The 14,940-nt window shown below is 38.1% G+C and overlaps 2 protein-coding genes across 4 annotated transcripts in view; one reads left to right on the forward strand and one right to left on the reverse strand.

The window, feature by feature from the left end:
• Positions 1-14,940, reverse strand: part of ECPAS (Ecm29 proteasome adaptor and scaffold) — a 295,320-nt gene that overhangs the window by 162,134 nt on the left and 118,246 nt on the right. The gene's annotated exons all lie outside the window — the stretch shown is intronic.
• DNAJC25 (DnaJ heat shock protein family (Hsp40) member C25) overlaps positions 1-14,940 on the forward strand; it is a 28,125-nt gene that overhangs the window by 11,042 nt on the left and 2,143 nt on the right. Inside the window, exons 2-3 of one of the 3 annotated variants that reach the window (XM_082696967.1) lie at positions 12,193-12,345; positions 14,011-14,481. In XM_082696967.1, coding sequence (XP_082553093.1) covers positions 12,193-12,345; positions 14,011-14,481 — 624 coding nt within the window. The remainder of the gene's footprint in view (positions 1-12,192; positions 12,346-14,010; positions 14,482-14,940) is intronic. The other 2 variants (XM_082696968.1, XM_082696969.1) reach the window with 2 other exon arrangements.

Here is a 14,940-nt window from a genome sequence, read left to right on the forward strand (position 1 = left end):
AAATGCTATTACTGAGATGCAGTCCCAAATGGAGGCTATAAAAATGAGGATGAAATAGACAGAAGAAAGAGTCAGTGATGTAGATGATAAAATGGTGGAAAATAAGCTGAAAAGAAGAAAGAAAACTACTGGATCTTGAAAGGAGACTTAGAGAACTCAGTGATTCCATAAGTGAAATAATATCCAAATAATAAGGGTCTCAGAAGATGAAGAGCAGGAGAGAGGGGCAGAAGGTTTATTTGAACAAATTATAGCTGAGAACTTCCCTAACCTGGGGAAGGAAAGAGGCATTTAAGTCCAGGAGGCACAGAGAACCACCCCCCTCAAAATCAGTAAAAATAGTTCAACACTTCAACATATAATAGTGAAGTCTGCAAATTTCAAAGATAAAGAGAAAATTCTGAAAGTAGTTTGAGGCAAGAGGCCCTTAATCTGCAAGGGAAGAAACAAGGCTGGCAACAGACCTGTCCACAGAGACCTGGCAGATCAGAAAGGACTGGCATGATATATACTCAATATGCTAAATGGGAAAAATATGCAGCCAAGAATACTTTATCCAGCAAGAATTCAGATTAGAAGGAGAGCTAATGAGTTTCTAGGACAAACAAAAACTAAAGGAATTTGTGAACAGTAAACCAGCCCTGCAAGAGCTATTAAAGGGGATCCTTTGAATGAAGAGAGAGCCCCAAAGTAACAAAGATTAGAAAGAAACAGAGAGAATGTACAGGAACAGTGACTTTACAAGTAATACAATGGTAGTAAATTCATATCTTTTAATAATGTAAATGGAGTAATGCTCCAATCAAAAGACACAGGGTATTAAAATGGATAAAAAAATAAGACCCATCGATACACTGTTTATAAGACATTCAATTTAGACCAAAAGACACCTCCAGAGTGAAAGTGAAGGGTTGGAGCACCATTTATCATGCCAGTGAATATCAAAAGAAAGCTGGAGTAGCCATCCTTATATCAGACAAACTAGAGTTTATTTTATTTTATTTTATTTTATTTTATTTATTTATTTGAGAGAGAGACAGTGAGAGAGAGCATGAGCGAGGAGAAGGTCAGAGAGAGAAGCAGACTCCCCATGGAGCTGGGAGCCTGATGCGGGACTCGATCCCAGGAATCCAGGATCATGACCTGAGCCGAAGGCAGTCGTCCAACCAACTGAGCCACCCAGGCGTCCAGACAAACTAGAGTTTAAACCAAAAACTATACTGAGAGATAAAGAAGGGCACTATAGCATAATAAAAGGGTCTATCCAACAAGAAGATTAACAATTGTACATATTTATGCCCCTAACTTGGGAGTAGCCAAATATATGAACCAATTAATAACAAAATTAAAGAAACTTACTGATGATAATACAATATAATAATAAAATAATAATGTCTGTCATAGCAAAATATAGATCAGTTAAACAGATCAACAAGGAAACAAGAGTTTTGAATGATACACTGGGCCAGGTGTACTTAACAGATATAGTCATCCTAAAGCAATAGTATACACATTCTTCTCGAGTACATATGGAACATTTTCCAGAATAGATCACATGCTGGGCCACAAATCAGGTCTCAACCAGTACAAAAAAAATCCAAGATTATGCCATGCATAATTCTCAGACCACTATGCTTTAAAACTTGAAGTCAACCACAAGAAAAAATTTGGAAGGACCACAAATACATGGAGGTTAAAGAGCATCCTACTAAATAACGAATGGTGGGTGGGGAGGGGGCACCGGCATGGCTTAGTTGGTTATGCATATGCCTTCGGCTCAGATCATGATGCCAAGGTCCTGAGATTGAGCCTGTGTCAGGCTCCCTGTAGGGAGCCTGCTTCTCCCTCTCCTCCCTACTCATGTTCTGTCTTACTATCTCTGTCGGTCTCTCAAATAAATAAATAGAATCTTTATTTATTTATTTATTTTTAAAAGATTTTATTAATTTATTTGACAGACAGAGATAGGCTGAGAGGCAGGTAGAGAGAGAGAGAGGAGGAAGCAGGCTCCCCGCCGAGCAGAGAGCCTGACACGGGGCTCTATCCCATGACACTGGGATCATGACCTGAGTCGAAGGCAGAGGCTTTAACCCACTGAGCCACCCAGGCGCCCCAATAAATAGAATCTTTATTTTTATTTTATTTTATTTTATTTTTTTAAAAGATTTTTATTTATTTATTTGTCAGAGAGAGAGAGAGTGAGAGCGAGCACAGGCAGACATAGTGGAAGGCAGAGTCAGAGGGAGAAGCAGGCTCCCTGCGGAGCAAGGAGCCCGATGTAGGACTCGATCCCAGGACGCTGGGATCATGACCTGAGCTGAAGGCAGCTGCTTAACCAACTGAGCCACCCAGGCGTCCCTAAATAGAATCTTAAAAAAAAAAAAAAAGAATGACTGCGTAAACCAGGAAATTAAAGAAGAATTTTTAAAAAATGCACAGAAGCAAATGAAAGTGAAAATACAACAGTTCAGAACCTTTGGGATGCAGCAGAGGTGGTCCTAAGAGGGAACTATATAGCAACACAGGCCTTTCTTAAGAAACAAGAAAAGTCTCAAATGCACAACCTAACATTACACTAAAAGAGCTGGAGAAAGAACAGCAAATAGGGTGCCTGAGTGGCTCAGTCAGTTAAATAACTGACTCTTGATTTCAGCTCAGGTTATGATCCCAGAGTCCTGGGATCAAGCCCCAAATTAGGCTATTAGGCTTACCACTCAGCAGGGAGTCTGCTTCTCTCCCTCTTCCTCTGCCCTCCCCCCTAACATGTGTACTCTCTCTTTCTCTCTAATTAAACAACAACAACAACAACAAAAACCCCACCAGAAACAGCAGATAAAGCCTAAATCCAACAGGAGAAGAGAAAGAATAAAGACCAGAGCAGAAATCAATGATACAGAAATTTAAAAACCTGTAGAACAAATCAGTGAAACTAGGAGCTTGTTCTTTGAAAGACTTAATAAGATTGATAAACTGCTAGCCAGGCTTATCAAGAAAAAGAAAGGAAGGACCCAAGTAAATAAAATCATGAATGAAAGAGGAGAGATCACAACCAACATCAAAGAAATACCGTTTTAAAAAACACATTATAGGGCAATTATATGCCAACAAATTCGGTAATCTGGAAGAAGTGGTTCATTCCTAGAAACATACAAACTACCAAAACTGAAACAGGAAGAAATAGAAAATCTGAACAGAACCATAACCACCAAGAAAATTGAAGCAATAATTAAAAATCTCCTAACAAACAAGAGTCCAGGACCAGACGGCTTCCCAGGGGAATTCTACGAGCATTTTAAAGAAGAAATAATAACCAGTTCTTCTGAAACTGTTTAAAAAAACAGAAATGGAAGGAAACTTCTAAACTCTTTCAGTGAGGCCAATATTACCTTGATCCCTAAACTAGACAAAGACCCCACCAAAAAGGAGAATTACAGACCACTATCTCTGATGAACATGGATGCAAAAATTCTCACCAAGATACCTAGCCAGTAGAATTAAACAGTACAATAAAAGGATGATTCGTCACGACCTAGTGGGATTTATTCCAGGGCTGCAAGGGTGGCTCAGCATCAACAAACCAATCAGTGTGATACACTACATTAATAAAAGAAAGGACAAAAACCATATCCTCTCAGTAGATGCAGAAAAAGCATTTGACAAAGCACAGCATCCTTTCTTGATTAAAACTCTTAACAGTGTAGAGATAAGGGTACATACCTCAATATCATAAAAGCCATCTATGAAGAACACAGCAGATATCGTTCTCAATGGGGAAAAACTGAGGGCTTTTCCCCTAAAGTCAGGAACACAACAGATATGTCCACCATCACTACTGTTGTCCAACATAGTACTAGAAGTCCTAGCCTCAGCAATCAGACACAAAATGAAATAGAATGCATCTGAATCAGCAAAGAAGTCAAACTCGCACTTTTCCCAGATGATATGATACTCTGTGTGGAAATCCCAAAGACTCCACCTCAAAATTGCTAGAACTCATACAGGAATTCAGCAAAGTGGCAAATCCGTTGCGTTTCTGTACACTAACAATGTGACAAAAGAAAGAGAAATCAGAAGTCAGTCTCATTTACAATTGCACCAAAAACTATAAGATAATTAGGAATAAACCTAACAAAAAGGGCAAAGGATCTATACTCAGAAAACTATAGAACACTCATGAAAGAAATTGAGGAAGACACAAAGAAATAGAAAAATGTTCCATACTCATGGATTAGAAGAACAAATATTGTTAAAATGTCTATGCTACCTAGAGCAATCTATACATTCAGTGCAATCCCTATCAAAATACAACCAACTTTTTTCACAGCTGGAACAAATAATCCTAAATTTGTATGGAACCAGAAAAGAGTCTGAATAGCCAAAGGAATGTTGAAAAAAGGAAACCAAAGCTGATAGCATCACATTCCGGACTTCAAGCTATCTTACAAAACTAAAATCATCAAGACAATGTGGTACTGGCACAAAAACAGAAAAATAGATCAGTGGAACAGAATAGAGAACCCAGAAATGAACCCCCAACTCTATGGTACTATTCTTCAGCAAAGCAGGAAAGAATATCCAATGGAAAAAAGTTTCTTCAACAAGTGGTGCTGGGAAAATTGGACAGCCACATGTAAAAGAATGAAACTGGACCATTTTCTTACACCATACAGAAAAATAAACTCCAAAGGGATAAAAGACCTAAATATGAGACAGGAATCCATCAAAATCCTATTAAAAATTTGGCGTTTTTTGGAGTTGCTGCCCAGCAAGCAGCAACTCTCTGACCTTGGCCATGGCAACTTCTTACTAGACATATCTCCAAAGGCAAGAGAAACAAAAGCAAAAATGAACTATGGGGTGGGGGATGCCTGGGTGGCTCAGTCGTTAAGCATCTGCCTTCAGCTCAGGTCATGATCTCAGGGTCCTGGGATCGAGCTCCGCATCGGGCTCCCTGCTTGGCAGGAAGCCTGCTTCTCCCTCTCTCACTCCCCCTGCTTGTGTTCCCTCTCTTGCTGTGTCTCTGTCAAATAAATAAATTAAATCTTAAAAAATGAACTACTGGGACTTCATCAAGATAAAAAGCTTTTGCACAACAAAAGAAATAGTAAAACTAAAGGCAACCTATGGAATGGGAAAAGATATTTGCAAATGACTTAGCAGATAAAGGGCTAATATTCAAAATCTGTAAAGACCTTTTTGAACTCAATACCCAAAGAACAAAAAATACAGTCAAGAAATAGGCAGAAGACATGAACAGACATTTCTCCAAAGAACACATACAGATGGCCAATAGACACATGAAAAATGCTCAACATCACTTGGCATCAGGGAAATACCAATCAAAACCACAATGAGGTGTACCACCTCCCACCTATCAGAATGGCTAAAATTAACAACTCAAGACGGGGAGGATGTAGAGAAAGGGGAACCCTCTTACACTGCTAGTAGGAATCCAAACTGGTACAGCCACTCTGGAAAGCAGTATGGGTTTTCTGTGACAAGTTAAAAATAGAGATACGCTACAACTAGTGATTGCACTACTAGGTATTTATCCAAGGATACAAACAGTAATTTGAAGGGGCACATGTGCCCCAGTATTTATAGCAGCATTATAAACAGTAGCCAAATTATGGAATGAGGCCACAAGTCCATCAGCTGATGACTGGATAAAGATATGGGGTATATATATATATGTATATGTGTATATATGTATATATATCCACTGGAGTATTACTCAGCCATCAAAAAGAATGAAATTGTGCCATTTACAATGATGTGGATGGAACTTATTTATTATGTTAAGTAAAATAAATCAGAGACAAATACCTCTGATTTCACTCATATATGGGATTTAAGAAACAAAGATGAACATAGAGGAAGGGAAAGAAAAATAAGATAAAAGTAGAGAGGGAGGCAAACCATAAGAGACTCTTTTTTTTTTTTTAAGATTTTATTTATTTATTTGACAGAGATCACAAGTAGGCTGAGAGGCAGGCAGAGAGAGAGGAGGAAGCAGGCTCCCTGCGGAGCAGAGAGCCCAATGTCGGGCTCGATCCCAGGACCCTGGGATCATGACCTGAGCCGAAGGCAGAGGCTTTAACCCACTGAGCCACCCAGGCGCCTCCCATAAGAGACTCTTAAAGATAGGAAACAAACTGAGGGCTGCTAGAGGAGAGGTGGTTGGGGGTAAGGGGTTACTGGGTGATGGGCTTTAAGGAGGGCACTTGTTGTAATGAGCACTGGGCATTATATGCAACTGATGAATCACTAAATTCTGCCCTGAAACTAATAATATAGTATGTGCTAACTAAATGGAATTTACAGAATTTTTAAAAAATGTACAAAATATATTATATTTTTATATATTTTTGATTCCTGGCCTTTAACGTCCTAAAATGGTTTCTACTGTCTGTGTAACTGAAAATTTTTACTGTAAAGGTGGCTGCAATATCAAATTATTGCAATTATGTATCTTGAGATCAAACAGTTCATTATTTCTTTCAAGGGCAAGAACGTAATATATTTTTGCCTCTGGGGAGGGGGGAGAATGATCATTTTCCTAAGAGAAGGAAGGATTCAGTGCTTTCTTTGCTTGTGGGTTTCCTCTTGTTCACTTTTGATCTAGATATTGGTGGTTATGTTCCAGTCCTCCTGCATGTGCCCACAAGGATTGGGAGTGGAGTGGACACCAGCAGAAGCACCATTTTTTCCTGTAGACATTAGAAACAAGGAGCTTTTTGCCCTGCTTGTCAAGGCTCAGGACAGAGAGGAGGAAGAAACAAGTATAAAGGTTTTGGTTTTGGAAAGAAGTTGGAATCTCCTGACCCTGGGACCTTAAGATCCACAAAATTGCTGAAAGAAAAAGTACTACCTTATTGAAAGGTAAGACATTAAACTGTTTTAAGGTTTAAGCCGTTTTAGCCACAGTAGCATGTTTTCATAAGCTGTGAAATCAAGCAGTCATTTCCGCTAAGTCAAGGTTTTTGTGAAATAATCACCCATCCAGCCTTCCTGGTGAGATAAAGACCTGTATGGCTCAAGGGATGTTTATAGTGAGGGAGAGCTTTTATAAAATTGTACTCATTTTTTAAATGACATTTACTGAATGCCAGGCACTGTGGTAGGCCTTGGATATACAGAGATTAAAGTGTCAGTCACCCTACCTATCTTCCAGAAGTTCTTATTCAAGGAAAGAAAAAAACCCTGATGATTACAATGTGATAAGTGCTATAATAAGTAGGTCACATGTGTAATATAAGAGTGGTCTAAATCTGAAGCAGTTATGTTGGTGCCCTAAAGGATTAATGGAAGCTCTTGAGGCTGGAAGAAAGGGATGGATATTTGAGGTAGAGGGAGTTATATGTTTAAAAACATAGGTATGAAAGAGTGTGCTGTATTGTAAGAACACACCAAATTGCAGAAATTACCTGATGTTTGCTGTGGGGCAGAAGAGGGGCAAGTGATGAGATGTTGCTAGGTGGGAGTGGATTAATTATGGAGGTCTTGTTGGATGCTAGGGAATTTTTAGCTTACTTAATAAGCCATGGGGCAGCACTGAAGATGAAAACAATTGTGGGACTACCTGAGTTTTAAGATGGATAGGAGAAAAAATAAGTATAATGGTTTTAAAATAAGTATGTGCCTGTAGCTCTCAGTGGGGTCCCAGTCTCTTGTCTTGTCTTTTTTAATATTCCTCTATCCTTGTGTTCTTACTAGATTGATTCTAAACTTTGTAGGTTACTGGAGAGTAGGATTTTGATTTAGACTATTGAGAACTAACTCTCCAATTTGTGCCAACCTGGAACACCTTCCAAAGTGTATTCTGCATGTCTCAACCTAAAATAATTTTCTTCATTCTGGAGAGAAAGCTGTAAACCCAAGAGTAAAGATGTTGGTTAACTAATGCTGTAACAAGGCGGTGGCCAACTCTTCTTGTCTTTAAAAACAAGATCATAAATTTATAGTGACCCTCCCCCCCACCATGGAAAAGAAAATCATCCTAAGAGAAGTCAGACTTGATCCTGAAATCTTCTGCGGGAATTAGTTAATTTGAGGACTTATTAGAGGGTCCTGGTTGCAGGAGAGACGCCAGACACAAGGTACAGATTTTGGAGTGGCTGTTTGTTGAAGTGTTAGTTGACCATCCTATTTTAGAGGAGCTCAAGACTCAGTAAAGTAAGTCACACATTTAGGGACCAGGGAGAAGATGGTGACCCTAGTGGAAGATCTGGGTGAACTGTTCGAATAGGGATTTCTGCATTCTGTGGATTGTGACCTTTACTAAGATAAAGGAAAAAAGAAGGAAGGATATTATTATTGGATCTGTGACATTCACATAGTAGATTTTAATGACATTCAAAGATCTTGCTGTATACTTTAACCAGAAGGAATACAGTCAAGTTGGGCAAATGGCTCTATATAGATAAGGATGCTGGAGATCTGTTGGAATCTGACCTCAGTATGGCAGTTGGTTTCAAAACGACATGTAATCTAGTTGGAACAAGGAGAAGAATCATATTTGAAGAAATACATTTCAAAAGTCATCTGCTAAGATTGGGAAGCTGAATTAAAAGTCACAGATTCTAGGCCAAAAGCAGAACATTTCTATAAAATTAGTCCAAAAAGCAAAAACTGGAGGGAAAAATCAAAAAATTCTTAAAAGATGTCTTGAGGTACTCAAAATGAGATATATCAAGAGTAGTAGGCTTTAGGGGCGCCTGGGTGGCTCAGTGGGTTAAAGCCTCTGCCTTCAGCTCAGGTCATGAACCCGGGGTCCTGGGATCGAGCCCTGCATCGGGCTCTCTGCTCAGCAGGAAGCCTGCTTCCCTTTCTTTCTCTCTGCCTGCCTCTCTGCCTAATTGTGATCTCTGTCAAATAAATAAATAAAACCTTAAAAAAAAAAAAAAAGAGTTGTAGGCTTTTATCTTCAGAGCTATCTGTGACCTATAAAGTTTCTGTCTGTCCTATAAAGTTTTACCCTCTTTAGGTTAGAAGCTCTAAAGTATGATAATTGCTTATAGAAAGAATAATACATTGACAATTGAGGTGTGTGGCAGTTATCACAGAAAATCTTTTTTGATAGAAAGGAACATTCAAGGAGTAAATCTGAAAATGATAACAGCCTGAGCTCAGCCCTCCTTATAGAACAGTTCTCATACTGACCCTCTAAATAGTCCTATAGAATAGAATTTAAATATATTTATATTTAATTCTACTAGATACTAGTTTATCTAGTTTGAAATTCTAGTCAGAGGTAAAAAATATTTTGAAGGTACTGAACCTAAGAGAATTGTCATTCAAATTCAGAGTTTTTTTTTTTTTTTTTAAAGATTTTATTTATTTATTTGTCAGAGAGAGAGAGAGGGAGAGCAAGCACAGGCAGACAGAGTGGCAGGCAGAGTCAGAGGGAGAAGCAGGCTCCCTGCAGAGCAAGGAGCCTGATGTGGGACTCGATCCCAGGACGCTGGGATCATGACCTGAGCTGAAGGCAGCTGCTTAACCAACTGAGCCACCCAGGTGTCCCAAGAGTTTTTTCTTTTTTTAAAATATTTTATGTATTTATTTGACAGAGAGAGATCACAAGTAGGCAAAGAGGCAGGCAGAGAGAGAGAGAGAGAGAGAGAGGAAAGCGGGCTCTCTCTGCTCAGCAGAGAGCCCGATTTGGGACTTGATCCCAGGACCCTGGGATCATGACCTGAGCCGAAGGCAGCGGCTTAACCCACTGAGCCACCCAGGCGCCCCGTCAGAGTTTTTTTTTTTTTTTTTTAATTTCTTTAAAAAATTTTTTTTTAAATTTAGGATTTTAATTATTTGAGAAAGAGCATATACAAGGCAGGGGAGGAGCAGAGGGACAGAGGGAGAAACAGGCTCCCTGCTGAGCAGGCAGCCTGACACAGGGCTCAATCCTAGGACTCTAGGATCTTTACCTGAGTCAGAGCAGACATTTAACTGACTGAGTCCCCCAGGTGCTTCCAGAATTCTTAAAATATATATATATATATTTATTTATTTATTTATGAGAGAAAGTGCGTGTGCACAAGGAAAGAAACAGAGGAAGAGGGACAAGCAGACTCCATGCTGAGTGCAGAGCCCGAAATGGGGCTTGGATTTCAGGAGCCTAGATCATGACCTGAGCCAAAATCAAGAGTCAGGTGCTTTACTACTGCACCACCCAAATGCTCCACAAATTCAGAATTCTTAGTAGAAAATATGATTTTAATGGTACAGAAGAGATTTTGTCATTAGCATTGTCATTATTTTAAATCTAAGAAACTGCACGTTGGAGGATTAGGTGGTCCCTAATAGACCTAAGAGCCTCTGTCTGTGGTAGGAAAGCACTAAGTGTAGATTTTGAAATGCCTTTAGTTAAGTATTTGCAACTTTATGAATGTTGAATACTTCATCCTAGAAAGACATCCTCTAGGTTAAAAAAGGTTTTTTAAATTTTCCTAATGATTTATAGTATACTCCCTTATATAAGAGTAAAGAATTTGTTGTGGTTTTACTCTAACATTTTTTGAACAAAGAAAAAATGGGGGTGCATGGCTGGCTCAGTTGGCTGGCTATAACATGCAACTCTTAATCTCTGGATTGTGAGTTCAAGCCCCACATGGGGGTAGAGTTTACTTAAAAAAAAAAAAAAAGACAAAATAGGTTTCCTGTGTGACAAAGAAAAAAAAAAATCATAACCCAATTTAATTGTTCTTCAGTGTATGTAGCTCAGTAAGAGATTGGCATTTATCCCTATTTAAAATTAAAGGTTTTAAAAAGTGTTTTATTTGTGAACACTCAGAGTAGCATTTCAGAATGCTGTGATTTTTTTTTTTTAAAGATTTTATTTATTTATTTGACAGAGAGAAATCACAAGTAGTTGGAGAGGCAGGCAGAGAGAGAGAGAGGGAAGCAGGCTCCCTGCTGAGCAGAGAGCCCGATGCGGGACTCGATCCCAGGACCCTGAGATCATGACCTGAGCCGAAGGCAGCGGCTTAACCCACTGAGCCACCCAGGCGCCCCTGATTTTTTTTTTCAATGTGTTTGTAAGATTAAGAAGTATGTATATGTTAGTTTATTATGAGCTGGGCTGTGACAATGTTAATAATAGTATTATAGGGCGCCTGGGTGGCTCAGTGGGTTAAGCCACTGCCTTACAGGTCATGATCTCAGGGTCCTGGGATCGAGTCCCGCATCGGGCTTTCTGCTCTCTCTCTCTCTGCCTGCCTCTCTGTCTACTGTGATCTCTGTCTGTCAAATAAACAAATAAAATCTTTAAAAAAAATAATAGTATTATAATGTGTTATGTATTTGTAATGTGTTTTTGTATAATGTTGCCATTTGATATTCAAAACACTAAAACTAGTAGAGCAGATACTATCTGTTTTACAAATGAGGAAGAGTGAGGCTCAGAGAGGCTAAAAATACCACTTGAAGTCACAGAGTTAAACACCATTATATTGCATCAAGGCTTCTTTGAGATGAGCATAATTCAGTTTTATAGGCACAGACTGGCTTCGTCTGCATTTTATTGTCTTAATCATTGCTTTTAACAGAAAACTTTCTACACAAGGCTAGAAAAGGATTGTGAATATCCGTAGTAGAGACAAACATTTATTCCTATCAACAATTTTTTAAAAAAGATTTAATTTATTTATTTACTTGACAGAGATCACACGTAGACAGACAGGCAGGCAGAGAGAGGAAGAAGCAGGCTCCCTGCCGAGCAGAGAGCCCGACGTGGGGCTCTATCCCAGGACCCTGGGATCATGACCTGAGCCAAAGGCAGAGGCCTTAACCCACTGAGCCACCCAGGTGCCCCCCTATCAACAATTATTGAGAGAAGGTATCAACATGTTTTCTTAAGTTACAAGAACACAACATCCTTATTACCACCATAACACTGGCTAAAACGGCATGCTTAATAGTTATTAAAATGTTTTTCTTTTTCCAGGAGGACTAACAATACTTGAGAATTTGGAGAGATTACTTTTATTATGGTTATACCTAATATGAAAGTTCTAGAAACCAGTTAATATGTGCTTTTGAAGAGTGATAGGGAATTTTTTGATTCTGATAGTTTCACTTTTATTCAGATTAATTGTACATGGTTATAAAATTTTTTTTTTTTACTTAACAGATTATAAATTATGGCCATTTTCTGAAATACCCTATGAAATTGGGTATCTTGTTATTTTACAGGATGAAGAAACACGAAAAGATTATGACTACATGCTGGATCACCCAGAAGAGTACTATAGCCATTACTACCACTACTACAGCAGGCGCTTAGCCCCTAAAGTGGATGTTAGAGTTGTGATTTTGGTCAGTGTATGTGCTATTTCAGTGTTTCAGGTGTGTATTGATGGAGGTGTGTGTCTGCATGTGTGTACTTGAGTGCACGTTGCCTAGTGCTGGTTATTAAAAGTGAATTAGAAGTACCTTTTTGTAAAATTTTACCTGTACTTGAGGCTACTATTTTTTAGACTAGAAAAGTAATCATTTATTCAACCAACTTATTAACATTGGAATCTTTGTCAGTGGCAAATCCAAGAAATTGATGAATAACATCATTATATAATAAGAAAACCCAACAAAGATCTTTTTTTCATTGTTTCTTTTAGAGTATTTCCCTCCTAACCTGATAATATTACTTTTGTAGGACTTTTCAATGATTGCCCATTATATTTGTGAAAAACCTGAATTTCTTAATATGACCTGACAAGTCTTGGCCCCTATCCACCAAATGCCAGGAAGTGCTTGCCATCACTGTAACAACCAAAAATGTACCTTGCATTTCCACTGCCTGCTAAGGGCAGTTTTGCTTTGGTTGAAACTACTGAAATAGATTAAAATAGTAATCTTTGATGTTGTTTTAAATGTCGTAAAAATTTAACTTCAGCTTGAAATGAGTTTTTCCTACTGTTAAATTAACCACAGCTATCATGTCTTATTTTAGAGGAAAGGAACATGTCAGGTGACTAGAATGAATCAATTTGCTAGTCTGAAAAATGCTTCTCTAGTTTAATTCCCAGAAATAGGATTCACTTTATATGACAAAAAGAATTACTATTGAATACTAGGTTTGTGCATTTTAAATATATCTGCTTTTGCAGGAATATTTTCCTTTCAAAGGGGAAGCAGGGATAATTTTACCTTTCTGTTTTAGATATAATACCCTGGTAACATTTTTCCCCCTAGTCCTAATAGAGTGCTACTATAATATTTCAAGATATTATTGGTATAACTGCAGTATTCTTTCAGTAAAACAGCAAATGAAATGTGGAAATTGAAGAATAGGACGTTTCCTGACAATTAATGAAACCCTTTATGTATATTTATCAAATAAGTTATATGTTTTCCAGTCAAATAAGAGTTCAAACATGTTAGAATCCTTTACTTCAGAATATGATGAGCATTAACTGTATATATTGAGATGGTTTAGGAAAGAGATGGGAATAAATATAGTTGCCTGTGATTTTTCTTCTTTTAAATAAGTTCCTCACTGGCAAGTTTTGCCATGTAACTCTTCCCCCACCAGAACGTAGATCACAGTCTCACAGTCTTAAAAACAAAAGAAAGATTTCTTAATGGTGATCTAGGGAAAGCCAAATGGTAGATTTGAAGTCATAGATGTGATATGATTCTATTGATTCATCACCTAATCTTGGGTATCTCCTTTCTGAATTAATGGCTTTTGGCCTAGGTTAGGGCTTACCTGATTTATCCAGCTTCAGGTCCCATGTACATGTGGGTGGGCATTATTCAGGTTTATCTTTTACTTACAGAGAAAGAAGATTGAGGTCCCTATTTTTTTAAATTAAGTAAGCTCTATGCTGAATGTGGGGCTTAAAATCATGACCCCAAGATCAAGAGTTGTATGCTGTACTGACTGAGCCAACCAGGTACCCCTTGAGGTCCCTGTTTTTAATCAGAATTGCTTTGGGTAGGGGGGATGGTGTTCACCAGGGTGCACTTTGATAGTAAAAATGACCTATTTTTCTTTGTTAAATATTTCAGTTTTTCAGCTGGTGGAACAGCTACGACAAGGCAATCAGCTACCTAGCCACAGTGCCCAAATATCGTATCCAAGCCATGGAGATTGCCAAGCAGCAGGGGTTACTCAGAAAAGCCAAAGAGAAGGGCAGAAACAAAAAGTCCAAAGAGGAAATTCGTGACGAGGAGGAGAATATCATAAAAAACATTATAAAAAGTAAAATAGATATAAAGGGAGGCTATCAGAAACCCCAGATATGTGATCTTCTCCTGTTTCAAATTCTCTTAGCACCTTTTCACCTGTGCTCATATATAGTCTGGTATTGTCGGTGGATCTATAATTTTAACATCAAAGGTAAAGAATATGGAGAAGAAGAAAGACTATATATCATACGGAAATCCATGAAGATGTCGAAATCTCAGTTTGATAGTCTAGAAGATCATCAGAAAGAAACTTTTCTTAAACGAGAGCTCTGGATAAAGGAGAATTATGAGGTGAGTAATTATTTGCTGGAGTTTTTGTGTCATCTTACTTATGAAATTAAATTTGGTGTAGGAGAAGGGATTATAGAAATGCACTCCAGTTTCTGAAATCCAGGATTTAAAATTATGAATAAAGGTCTTATTTTTATTGAAAGTGTGACTATATTTGGTAGTGGAAAGTAAGTTTTTAACCTGTAATTTGTCTTAAAAGATGAACTTCCAATATTTTAACTGACTCATGCTAAAAATCTTTATGATGGTCTAATTTGTTATGTTAAACAGCAGTGGGATAATAATGTATGATTGCAAGCATGTCACAACAACTTTCTATTAATTACTCTAATTAAAATTTGTTCTTTCCCACATTTTCTTTCAGTCATATAAACTTAGCTACAGGGATTAAAAAAGAAAGCAAACATGGGAATAAGGGAGGGAGGAGGACATGGAAATGTTGAAATAACTTCATTTCAA

Source organism: Mustela nivalis (assembly GCF_964662115.1).
Source record: "Mustela nivalis genome assembly, chromosome: 13".
Taxonomy (NCBI): domain Eukaryota; kingdom Metazoa; phylum Chordata; class Mammalia; order Carnivora; family Mustelidae; genus Mustela; species Mustela nivalis.